This window comes from Oreochromis niloticus, linkage group LG11 (genome assembly GCF_001858045.2).
Source record: "Oreochromis niloticus isolate F11D_XX linkage group LG11, O_niloticus_UMD_NMBU, whole genome shotgun sequence".
NCBI lineage: Eukaryota > Metazoa > Chordata > Actinopteri > Cichliformes > Cichlidae > Oreochromis > Oreochromis niloticus.
Window position 1 is genome coordinate 26,607,734 of NC_031976.2, and position 12,457 is coordinate 26,620,190.

Consider the following 12,457-nt stretch of genomic DNA (forward strand, 5'->3'; position numbering starts at 1 on the left):
TAAGTTAGTGGATCATAAAGCAAATTGGATTAGGGTACACATTAGGGTGTTAATTGCTGCCTCTCTTAATGATAATTTGAGGTGATGCCCAAAATGCTGTTTGGTGGTAATGAGCTGTATAAACATGTTTCACACAAAAAGGGGGTGTGGGGGACTAAAAGGTTCCTACTGTAGAACTTATTTTATTATACTGGAAGGCCTCTGGATTACAACAGCTATTCTCTACTAAAAGGCTTTCATACATTATGAATACATCAAATAGGGATAAGTCCCATTATGACTTCTTCAAGTACTCCCTAAAGGCTCAAGAATATATAATAGCAGGGGCTTTTCAGCTTGTAACTCCTCTGTTCCAGAATGAAGCTTGTAATACTGCAGCTTTGAAATGATTCTTCTTCCCTCTTTTATTGGCATCTTGTCCTGCATGCGGTCAATTAAGTTGAAGCGCAGTCATCTCCCAAAAGTATTTGATGCCATATTAGTGCATTCTCATTGTGCATCTGACAAATCCCACTCTAATGCATGCTAGGGTTGATCCGGCAGCGTGCTGCAGATTGCTGGAATTTTTTTTTTTCCCCTTGTATATCCGTGGAATCGGCTTTGACTGTTTGAGCCTATTAAGATGTGGACTTTTTTCTCAACTAATCCATTGTAATTGAATATTAGCCTAAGTTTGAGCTCACGCTGGAATTATGAACAGGTTCTCAGACTGCCACTTTCACTCAACACTGGCATGCTCAGGAGGGTGAAATAAATGTAATGCTCTCCGTGTGGATGCATGAGTAAATAACTTTTGAATCCAGTCTTTTGCTAATCATGTTTAATGAATTGAGCTAATTGTAATTGGGTACAATTAGAAAGAATTTTGCAAAGCGGAAAGCATTCAGATATTTTTAAATCTCTCTCCTGGAGTCCTGTTTGGTTGTGTGACAAGCTGTAACTAATGTGCTTTTCAAATTAGAGCATATGCCTTTATCTGGATTAGGCAGGGAGGACATTAACAGACATTTTTCATGCTTTTTTTCTGGGGTGGGGGTGGGGAGCAAGTTTTTAAATGGATCCACCTCAAGCACAAATCCCAGCGAATATTAAAAGCTCTGTCTCTAGTAATAGAGAAAGAGGGAAGAATGGGAGGAGGGTTTGGTGGAGAGCTCGATTTGCAAACAGAGATTGTTACCGACAGCCACAGGACTATTTGTGCTAATGATATGTTCCAGAGTGTGTCTCTACAATATGCAGAGTTTTTTTGCTTCAGGGCTTCATGCATGTATAACTCCTTTTATTTGTTCAAATCTCTCGGCTTATCTGAGGCTGTACAGCAAAATTACTTTCACAATGCAGTCCTACTAGCATCCACATTCTCCGTCTTCATTTAAATTTACTGTGAGCTTGTTGTAATATTTGAAATATGTAATATTTCTGTTGGTTTAATACATAGTTGTTCCTGTACACATGCTCATATTACATAGATTCTACATTTATATAAAAATGTTTTGATGTGATTTGATTGATCTGACTTATCGCATTGCAGTTCTTTGTTCCAGTTTCTTTGATTTACCCATAATGCTTAATTTCTTTGAAGACATACGTTTAACTAACCCCCTACTCCCCAAAATACACTGGCCTGCTGATAAAAGGTGACTCAGCCAATCATCTAATGCTGCCAGAGATGTGTACAGCCTGGCACTAATGTGGGAGATGGTTGCCGGCGGAGTCTGCTAAGGTCATTGCTGATCAACAGAAAAAGAACACTTAGCTACACACTTTTCCTTTTGCACAGGTGGGGAAGTGGAGTGCGTCTGGAGGTCTTAACATCACAGAAGTGCCGAAGCGAAAAGGGATGAACATCACGGATTCTCTGGCTAACCGCTCCCTTGTCATCACCACCATCCTGGTAGGTCACCTGTGTAGCCTGGCGTAAAATATGCCCTACCCTTCATACCTTCCCAGTTGTCCGTCTTATAGATAACACGTTGCAATCCAAGCCTTGCCATTACTGTTATATTTACTTCTTTTTGGTTCACTGCAGACTAGAATTATTCAGGCATGCTTTATACTGAATATACTGCACCATAAGGAAGAGAAGTGGCTGCCAGATACAGTAATATATTGTATTGACAATTCTAAAAATAACACAAATACTGACACAAATCATAGATATGATATTAGATATTTTTTTATAGCAAAAGCAACTACACAACACAGACCTGTCAGTTTTGAGAAGCCCTGGGGCAAAGAAAAAAATAGGAAACAAAAGAGTCAGTGCTACAATAAACTATCCCTGAGAATGCATTAATTACATGTTCAGATAGAAAGAACTTGGCGAGCCCTCCGCCAGATCCACATTACCTTCATTTGTACAGTATTGTAGATTCCCAGTGGTATGTACTTAACACTGTCACTGGCTGTTGGGGTCTTTGTATAGCTATCAGGAAGGTGCTGGCACAGATGTTCGCCTGTACAACCCTTTGGGACAGCTACACAAGCTACAATGATAAACACTGTTATTAAGCCTATATTGGACTACAAAGCTGTAATTATGAGAAGTGAGGTCAAGGTGGGATATAATTAATGCCTATCAGGTGGCATCTATGTTAATACTGTCTTATAGAGGAGACATGGAACAAGGATTTTAGTGCTATACTAAAATATACTAGCGCTAGTAGTTACAGACTCCTTTTTGTCGGAGTGTTGTAGATTGTGGATTTTTTTCTCAGTGTTACAACTGCACTTCATTTTCTTCTTAAAGAGTATTTCTAACATTTTCCTTAATTTGCTTTTTCTTTGGATATCATTTGTTTAAGATCATAAAACTGACTATTTTCAAATTGCTGAAGAGCGCACCAGCTTTAATATCAATCTCACGTCTTAGTGTAATGGCATTGCATCAAACTGATTCCAGTGAAGCATGAACAAGACGTCTGACAGCTTTATAGTGATAACTTCGTAGAAGAGATTAAGGCACTTAATGTGTTTTTCCCCTTACATTAATTGTTTGCACTCCATTGCCTGTAATGTCTCTGCGCAGGCCCACCTTCCTTCCCTTTCTGTTATGCACGCCCATGCTGCGATTGTGAGCATAGAACTGGTATAAACACTTTGCTTTGAGTTAAAACCTTGGGGAATAGCAAGAATTGGAAGGCTAGAAACAGATGGTAATGACTTTCTCCCTTAACATGCAAACTTTTTGATCAAGTTAATTGGACAACTTGAGCAAAGTTTGCTGCTAAGCACTTGCTCTCGGAATGCATTGTCATCAAGTATTCATAACTTATTATTTATTTAAAAGCCCATCCCGATTGTAATGTCCAAGTAGCTTCATATTTTGTAGACAAACAAAGATCTTGAGCATTTACTCAACACTTTTACAGGCATGCAAGTTTAACTAGGATGCATAAAATAAATTATTGCCTGCTTGATACTGGGGTTGCTTTACACATTCTTTTACAGACAACTGGACAGAATTATAAGTGTACATTTTTTACACATTTTTGTATTTTTATTTTTCCCACTCTATGCTTTTAACACCTCTGTTTTTCTCCTAATAACTTTCTGTGGGACTAAAAGAGTGCTGTGACTTTTTTTCCTCCTCCTCCTTGACTACATCATTTTCTTTAGTGCTCTACCAGCTACAGCTGAGGGGAAAAAATATAAAGAAAGGGGTCACCTTCGATAGAGAATCAATTACCCTGCGTCTGAGCTCAGTTTGTAAATTATACATCTTGCTATTGGAGGCAGTAAATTGTATTACAGCTTTTGCATAAACACACCAACATGTTTTGAAATGCACAGTGAGATATGCTCGTCTATCTGGCAGAGAAATGGTAACAGGCACTAAATAAAGGAAATCATTTATGAGCGGTTCTGCGTTAGTCATTGTCACTGCAGGCATCAGCTCAGTTGCTCTCCCTTGGAGGTTGGTGACAACTGATGAAGGCAACACAGTGGCTATGTTCCATTACACCGCTGCGTTCTGTTCCTAATCAAGCTTTTATACAGCCTAAATTATGAGCATCCGGGCAGGATATTACAGGCCAGTAAAGAGTGTCAGCTACCTGACCATAAAATAAACGGTCCACCAGCTATATAGGTCAGTGAGTGGGAGACAGTAGGTTTAGCTATTTGAACACTAACTAAGCTCATTGGTAATATAAATATTCCTTCCGTGTGCATTGCCATCAGTATAACAATCACTAGATGCTGATATAAATACCTGCAATATAATTTTTTTACTTTACATTACCATCTTGTTTTAGCTCAAGTCCCCTTTCTTTAATACTTCAATGTAGGAAAAACCTCAGCCTTCTTTCATATTTTAACACTGCCTATATCCACATTGTGTACTTGAATCTGCTGTCACTGCCTGTTAAATGCAACAGCGACTCGTCAGCTCAGATCACTTTGCTTCAATTAGGTTCATGTGCTGAAACAAATTGAAAAAGCTGACCTCACCATTGCTTTTCATTTGATCTTTTTGGTCTGAGCAGGAGGAGCCATATGTCATGCTTAAGAAATCTGACAAGGCGCTGGTTGGGAACGACCGTTTCGAAGGATTCTGCATCGACTTGCTAAAAGAGCTGGCCAACATCCTGGGCTTCACGTATGAGATCCGTCTGGTGCCTGATGGGAAATATGGCTCCCAGGATGACAAGGGCCAGTGGAACGGCATGATTAGGGAACTTATAGAACATGTAAGTTTTACTCCTTGTTGACGTCTTTTTTGACCAGAGGCATTATATGTGCATAATAGATATATAGCTGTAATCTTTAAAAGACAAAACAAAACAATTAAAAAAAGATACGCCTACCAGAACCTCCAAAGCTTAAGACAAAATGAGGTATTTGTTTAATAGAAGAAAAAACAATCAAATTTGTGATTTTATAGTGGTTATGAGCCAGACTGTTTTTGTCTTTGTAGGGAGCTTTTAACAAGAAATCATTTCATTATCAAAGTGTAATGATTTAAACTTTGATTTATATGGCTGCAAACAGTCAAAGTCTTTTGCATCATCATGCGCACTTACAAAAGCATGCCATTGAACTGAATTACAGGTTATGTCCTCCATGTGGACAGTGATATAGTTATGATTGAGTACAAGTCACAAGGAGCCTACAAAGCTGTCAGTTACATTTATGGCACAATTATGTCAAGGTTGCCTAAAAGTTACAAGTGTGTTGATGTCATTTAGTAAGACAGGCCACTTCGTTCAGCTGGATAAACCACAGATCTAGGATGAGCGTGTAACGCTGCATATATTCAGGGGAACACAATGGCAATCATCTTTCTGAGGGATAGCGGCCAATCGTAGCTGTCTATGTCAAACTCAAAGCCTCACTGGCCATGAAACTGCCTCGCATCGAAGTGATGGTGGCAATTCTCTGCTGGCATTTTATAAGTGTCCCTGTCAGTGCTCTCTCTTTGTCCTCAGCCCCATCAGGTCAGCGCTGTACTCAGCTGAAAACTTGTAATAGCTTAAGTGGCATTTAGTGCAGGGAATCGTATGGCAAGAGTCAATGGCTTGGTGCTGAAAGGGTTGGAAAAGGTGGGCTCCCACTGCAGCACTTTATTTCTCCGTCCAAGCTTTTTGCTAGATCCGTGTTGATAACAATAACCTTTAGAGGAACAAATAGATTACCAAAGGCAGAGACAGCTGGCACGAAAAGCAGACGCATGACTCCATCATTAAACAACACATACGTTATTGGTGCATTCTTTGGTTTCAAAGAGAGGACTCACAGGTGGCCACAGAGTCTGTTCATCTGCTTCCAGCCAAGTGAAAAAAAAAAAACAGTGCAAAACTGCAGCATCTGGTGATTACGACCTTTGCACTCAGCTTAAATATGAACATAAGCTGTTGAACACACATAAACAGCAATGTAACACCATTTAGTCCATAGCTACAGAAAGTGAGAAATTCTTAAGTAACAGAGATTGGAAAAAGGAATAGATTTAAATGCTTTTATGATGCACACATACGGCCTATTTTAACCTTTTTATATCTATTGCCTTTGTAAATAGCAGCAGAAGAGGAGATTGGAATCTATACTGCTGGTTATTGCTTTTACTGCTTCTTATCACATGGCCAAGGATGCAAGACGATTTTTTTGTGGATTTTTAGTCAGTTCTATTTTGTGGTCTAGTGCTTTCCTTACTCCGCTGGTATGGATAAGCTGATCGTAATTCAGCAGACCTGAAACATAAACTTTAAGGCAAGCTCAAGAGATCTGACCCTGAGATGATATGGGAAAACTGTAAGGATACAGATTTCTTGAGAGCAAACCACAAACTATACTGCAGCTGTAATTTTTCTTTGCTTTGGGTCAAACTGAGACATGCTGTGCAGAAAGTTTCTATTTTTCTATACATGCATTGGAAGGAGTATATTTTTATAAAACAGATAATAACAAAGAATGTTTTCACCTCTTCTGTTTCTCTCTTAACAATGAGATACAGAAGGTAGCTGACATTTTTTTATCTTTTCTCTGTGTATTTATAATTACTTTATGTTAGCCCCCATTGCTTTCCCCCTTGTGACACAGATAGATAAGCTGTATAACAGTTTACTGCGGCTTAGTGAGATAGAAAGCAGGGAAAATAGTTGGTTTTGAGTGATAAAAATAGTCCCGAAGCACGAGACTTGTACTTTTATTGCTATCAGCTTGCCCACTGTACCCTCAAATCATCACTGCATTACATAATTGCACAATTGTCTGTTTAAGTGAACAAAATGCAAGTTTTAGTGTTAAATTCATTCATCCCTGTAGCTCACAGAGATTTTCACACTGTTAGCTACATGTGACAGAAATAGAATAAAACCCGTGTATATTTTTTAGTATGAAAATGAAAGTCATTTATGATTTACTCGCCACAGAATTGGAGACTTGAATGAGAAACTGCAGTGTTGCCAAGTGCAACGATTTAGCATTGTGTAACATGCAGCGCTTTATTTTCCTCTGTGTAGTCACAAAGCTCACTCCAGTGCCAAAGGGCATTGTTTGGAAGGTGCTAAATGATGCAACAGGCCTTGTTAAACTTGATTTAGTCACAATAGATGATCACTTTAATCATGCTGTGATGCAAATGTTAATAGCGTCCTTAACACATCATTTGTTTCTGTCATGGCAATTAATCTTTGCTTCGACAGATACACTGGAAGATTATAGTCAGCCCACTTCCTCTTTGTCTACATTGCTACACAGTTGATTAGATTTATTCCGCAAGAAGTAGTTACCCTATTTTCAGTTAAATAACACATTTTCCAAGGCCTCAAAACCCTTATGATCAGCATATGCTAGATGGACAAGTGTCATTTTGATTGCTATTTATTTTTATCTTTAGTTTTGTATTTATTTATTTTTTTTATGTGAGACAGCAGCGTGATATGGTGGTGACAGTGACAGACCCATAGCTGCAAGGACAAAAGTTCAGCTGCCACAACAGCAAAAACATGTCTGTCCCGCCTGCCAAGGCACCCTTGAGTAAATCACAGTTACACGCCACGACACTCTGAACCTTCAGCTGATGCAAAGTGACAGTTTCTTGATTACACCATCCATGCCTCATAATTAACCCTTTGTATATTTCGAGACTACATTGTACAGTATAAGAGGTACATCTATGCTCATGTGCTTTGTATGTATTTCACTGTGCATTTATTTTCCACCAGCGGTTTTTTAAATGCATGTAAAAGTGGCTAGGCATACCGTATGTGTTATCTTCCCTCAGCATTCCTATATCAGAAATTGCCGCCTGTTATCTTCAGTAACCATTGCATAGTTCAGAGGAGGGGGTTTCTGCAATTAGAACCCACTCTACTGAAGCAACACACAGTATGCACTTCTATCAGCTCTAAATATTTCATAAAAGGCAGAGATGCACTAGCTGTGAAATTCAGAGCCCATATTGATAGTCGTGTTTGAAAAAAAACAAAACAGTTTGACCAGAAGCAGACATGGATTTATTTATTTTTCTCACTCTTTCTGTGCACGGGAAACAAAGAAAACTTCATGATGAACATAAATCAACTTTTTTTTTTAAACCCATTCAGCTTTACGCACTATCTTTAAAAATACAGTGAGCGTGAAATTGATGTGACACAAGAGATAAACATCAGCCACTGCCATCAGAAAACATCATTTTATTTGCAGATAGGCTGGTGGCAGCCAACAAGGACGTTTGCTGCAACCAATTATCAGTACATCCGTAATTAAGAAGAAAAAAAGGTCAACATGGCAGCAACATATGTCCATCCTATGCAATCCTTATAACCCGCTATAAAATGCAGATATTTGGTACTAAAAACTACATCCAAGTGTTTGATCAAGAAATAAAATATTGGTTGTTCAGTTATTACTAGTTAATGACCTTTTAGTGTGCTATATTTATTCATTTGCAAAATAATAAATAGCTACAGACTAAGACTGTTATGTACTCTGTGTTCTGTGTACATTCAGTGGGCTGTAAACATGTAGATCATGATGGTTGTAACTTTATGAATCCTGGAGGCTGTTAGGTAGAGAACACCACGACGCCCACCATCTGCAAACCAAGATAACACCAAGCCATGTGGCACATAGCAGGGCACTATCAGGTTATCTTGCTTGTGCCCAGTTTGTGTTGGTAAGCACAAAGCAGAACAAGGACAGGCGGCATGTATATTAGCCCTCCATAGGGATCTGTGGAATCGCATGCTGGCTGACTTTACGGTTGAGTGGCAGGTTGGTTCAAGGCAGTGGAGAAGAGAGGGAGCAGTGTGTGATCTACAAATTTGAATAGTTTAAGAGAAACAGCCGATACACAGCATGATGCGCTGGTTTTCCCATTTTTCTGTCTCTTCAGAAAACGCCACTGTGCATTTAACTACCATGGCGTGGACTGCAGGAGTATGTAATCCGCAGTGCCACATGCAAAGGGAAAATGTTGTCATTCTAACCTTTATTTACTGCGACGTGGTAGTTATCATTGGAATCTGATAGAAGAGCTGCCTAGGACACAGAGAAAACTTAATTCATGTTAAGAACAGCCCCAGGGTCCTTAGAGGACAACTTGGAATTAAATAAGTATGCTTTAAGGTATCAACTATCAGCAAACATACCACAGAGTATGCTATATAATACAGGAGTTCCAAGAACGGGGAAATCGAATGGGTGAATCGTTTGGGTAATTTTCTTTTCATTTCATTAGGTTTGCGTAGGTTTAGCAGGTTTAATTCATATAGGGCTAGGTCTTAAAGTTTTGCATAAAGTTCCAAAGCAAACACGAGAACTAATTTTATTTTTTTAAAAAGCTGTACGGTGAACTGATGTATGAGCAAACCCTGGTTCTCTCCCACTGCTCAGTATGTAGAAAGTAAAGAAAGCCTCCCCTTGTGAGCTGTGTCGTTTCTTGGAGGAAAGAGGTATTCGAGCGTGAACTAAGCAGCTGGTTTCATTAACCTCCTGTCCAGCCATGGTGCAGGGGAGCAGTGGGGGCTGTCAATACAAATGGTAACATCCAGAATATGTAGTCATACACATATAATAGGTGACTGCACCTCATCCCGACATGTTCAGCCTTGTTCACTGCATAATGCTGTATGGTGTCATATGTCATTCTTGTGACACTATATAAAGCCTCATAAATGGGACACCATTTCATCTATTGGGAAAATGTGTCTACTTTTTTCCAATCTATAAAGGCAGGAGGGGTATAAGAGAAATGTGTTACATTCACTTCATCATCTTGGATGATGCAACGCAACCTTCCAACCTTATGCCTCCACACTTCACCTATTGTACCTCCCAATACATAATTGCTAGTGTCACAACTGGATCTTAGTTATGGTGTAACATTACTGTCAGACAGTGAGTGGTATTTCTTTGTTAACTTGATATAGTCAATATATATCTATATAAATTATGTGGTTTTTTTCCCCTAATACAGAGAGCAGACTTGGCAGTCGCTCCTCTCACCATCACTTATGTACGTGAAAAATTCATCGACTTCTCCAAGCCTTTCATGAGTATGGGCATCAGCATCTTGTATCGCAAACCCAATACTACCAACAATGGCTTCTTCTCCTTCCTGAACCCCATGACTCCCGACATATGGGTCTACATCCTCCTGGCCTACCTGGGTGTGAGCTGTGTCCTTTTTGTCATTGCCCGGTAAGTGCAAAAGTTATATGCTATTTCTCTGTGAGGTCTTCCAGTAGACATAGTAATTTACTCTATCATTACAGACTGGGGTTCGAGTACACAAGTCAGTTCATCATACTGTGTTAGTTGCTGGGTAGTGATCAAGGCAGTTTTGTCTGCATGGGCTCTCTTCAGCGCAGCAGTTGGGGAGGAATACAAAAACCTCCAGTTGAGTTGCAAAGTCCTATTCAGAGGGCAATTTCTTGTTTCCTGTGTGCTGTCTTTGGAATTGGCAAAGCATCTTGAACCAACCCTTCAAAAAGTACTCATTTCGCCTCGAGCTAAAATAAGAAAAAATATATATAATTGTCATATTCAGGCATGCAAAAAGAAAATAATATATACACCTGATGTAAAATTGCATCAGAGTAGGCTATTTATAGTTGATCACCAGCATTTACATATATTATAAATAATGAACTTCCAGGCTGGTACAAGTCAGTCACAGTTTTAATGGAGGGAGATTATCTGTTTGATTGGGTGAGAAGTACCTCACTTGTAAATTTTTTTTTTTTTTTGGTCATGAATATGATGAATATCTTTTTAGTGTCATTGTCTGTATTTCCTGCTGCTTCTCATGCAAAGTGGTGCTTGAGGAAGTTATAGAAAAGCGAGCACTGAAAGGAGTTCAGGGGCTTGAGAGCAAACAGCTGCACTCCTCTATCCTCATTTGCTGTTGTGAGACCAAACAAATTCTGGAGTGGCTTCACATAAGTGCAAAATCATCTTAAATTGTTGCATCAAGTTTTTGAAGGCTGGCCTAGATAGCGGAGTCGCATCCCTAAAAGTGCGTCATAATTGAGCATAAAGCAGACGGCAGAAAACAGAGAGGGGGCTACTCCAAGCAAAAAATAGGCCATTTCAAAACGCTGGACATTGTGTCAGTGTATTATCATCAATATTAGGCAAATAAATATAATACACATATTATAAGCATATGAAATACAATACTTATGATGTGAAGGATCACTTATTTATCCACAGATAAATAGCATTAAACTATACTGTAACACTGTCCTGGAAAAAATCGCCTATATATTAAAATTAGAGATGATTTGAGAGGATAAGAATAAAAAAAAAAGAAAAAAAAAAAAATAGAGGATAAGAATATTTTTGCCTCAGACATTTAAAACCTGAAGATAATACATGTGAAGAAAAAAACATTTCCTCACCAATAAATCTGAAAATCTCTGTAACATGTTGATATGGTTCAGCATTTACACTCTAACTCTCTGTTTAACACACTTCACACGCACAACTAAGCAAGTGTGTGGTTTTACACAACATATTCAATATGTAAAGATATTGTGGCTTCTTGATCCCTTTACATTTATTATGCAGAGATATCCAAAGGATCTGACTAGTGATATCCATTCAAAAATCCACTAAAGACCATTACCTGACAAAACACAGATCCTACTAAGAATGATTACCTGTGTTTCCAAAGCCTTTTATAGTTTATTCCTCTGTGCTGAGGAGCCCTGTTGTTTTTAAAGAAAACACATTTTTGCACTGGGTGACCTGTTCCTTCATTTCCATGAGCCAGTCCCACATTCAGTAAGAAATATCCCCCCCAAATATACAATTTACTTCTGTTGCCTAAAAACAAATCTCTAAACCACAAAATCCAGCTTTTGTAGGAAAAGATTGGAATCAACACTATATATGTGTTGATTTTAAACAGTCTGATTTTCACTAAGAACTTGGTCCTTTTGTGGGAATTAAATAAAAAAATATAGACTGTTGTTAAAAAAATGTTACAATCCTCTTCTAGGTTATAATTTTAGAACCATAAAGGTGTATTTAGATTAAATGTGCTACATTAAATCAGTTTGCATATCAGCGTGTTTTGCCTTTTTTTCTTATCTAGTTAGTCTTGGTATTTCTGTGCTTCTTATGAGATCAACTTTATTTAGAGCTAATTGCAAGACATGTCTTTGGGTAAGCTTTGCTTGCCACATCGAATAAATCACAGATGCTGATTTGGTCCTCCAATGATCCAGACTGAAATCATTCACAGACAACAGGGAGTGCTGTTATTATAGTCTGAAAATAGATGTCATTTAATAACTGGCAGCACTAACATTTTAACAGACAAAATCGACAAAAAAGTTCAAAACTGTGCCGGAGTAGTATATATTTAGCAAGCTAATGTTTGTGAATGCAAAATGAGGCTTTTGCTTTGTTACGTTTAATTGCCAAGCTGTGTCCAGGTCATTATTTCTATGGGTATGCAGTTGGTCTAACTATATTCTTGGTCGTGTAGAAATTAGGTCTATTT

The 12,457-nt window shown here is 38.5% G+C and overlaps 1 protein-coding gene across 2 annotated transcripts in view; it reads left to right on the forward strand.

The window, feature by feature from the left end:
• Positions 1 to 12,457, forward strand: part of grik3 (glutamate ionotropic receptor kainate type subunit 3) — a 93,755-nt gene that overhangs the window by 67,117 nt on the left and 14,181 nt on the right. For both annotated transcript variants that reach the window (XM_019364975.2, XM_025911595.1), the window contains exons 9-11: positions 1,781 to 1,894; positions 4,488 to 4,691; positions 9,923 to 10,146. In XM_019364975.2, coding sequence (XP_019220520.1) covers positions 1,781 to 1,894; positions 4,488 to 4,691; positions 9,923 to 10,146 — 542 coding nt within the window. The remainder of the gene's footprint in view (positions 1 to 1,780; positions 1,895 to 4,487; positions 4,692 to 9,922; positions 10,147 to 12,457) is intronic.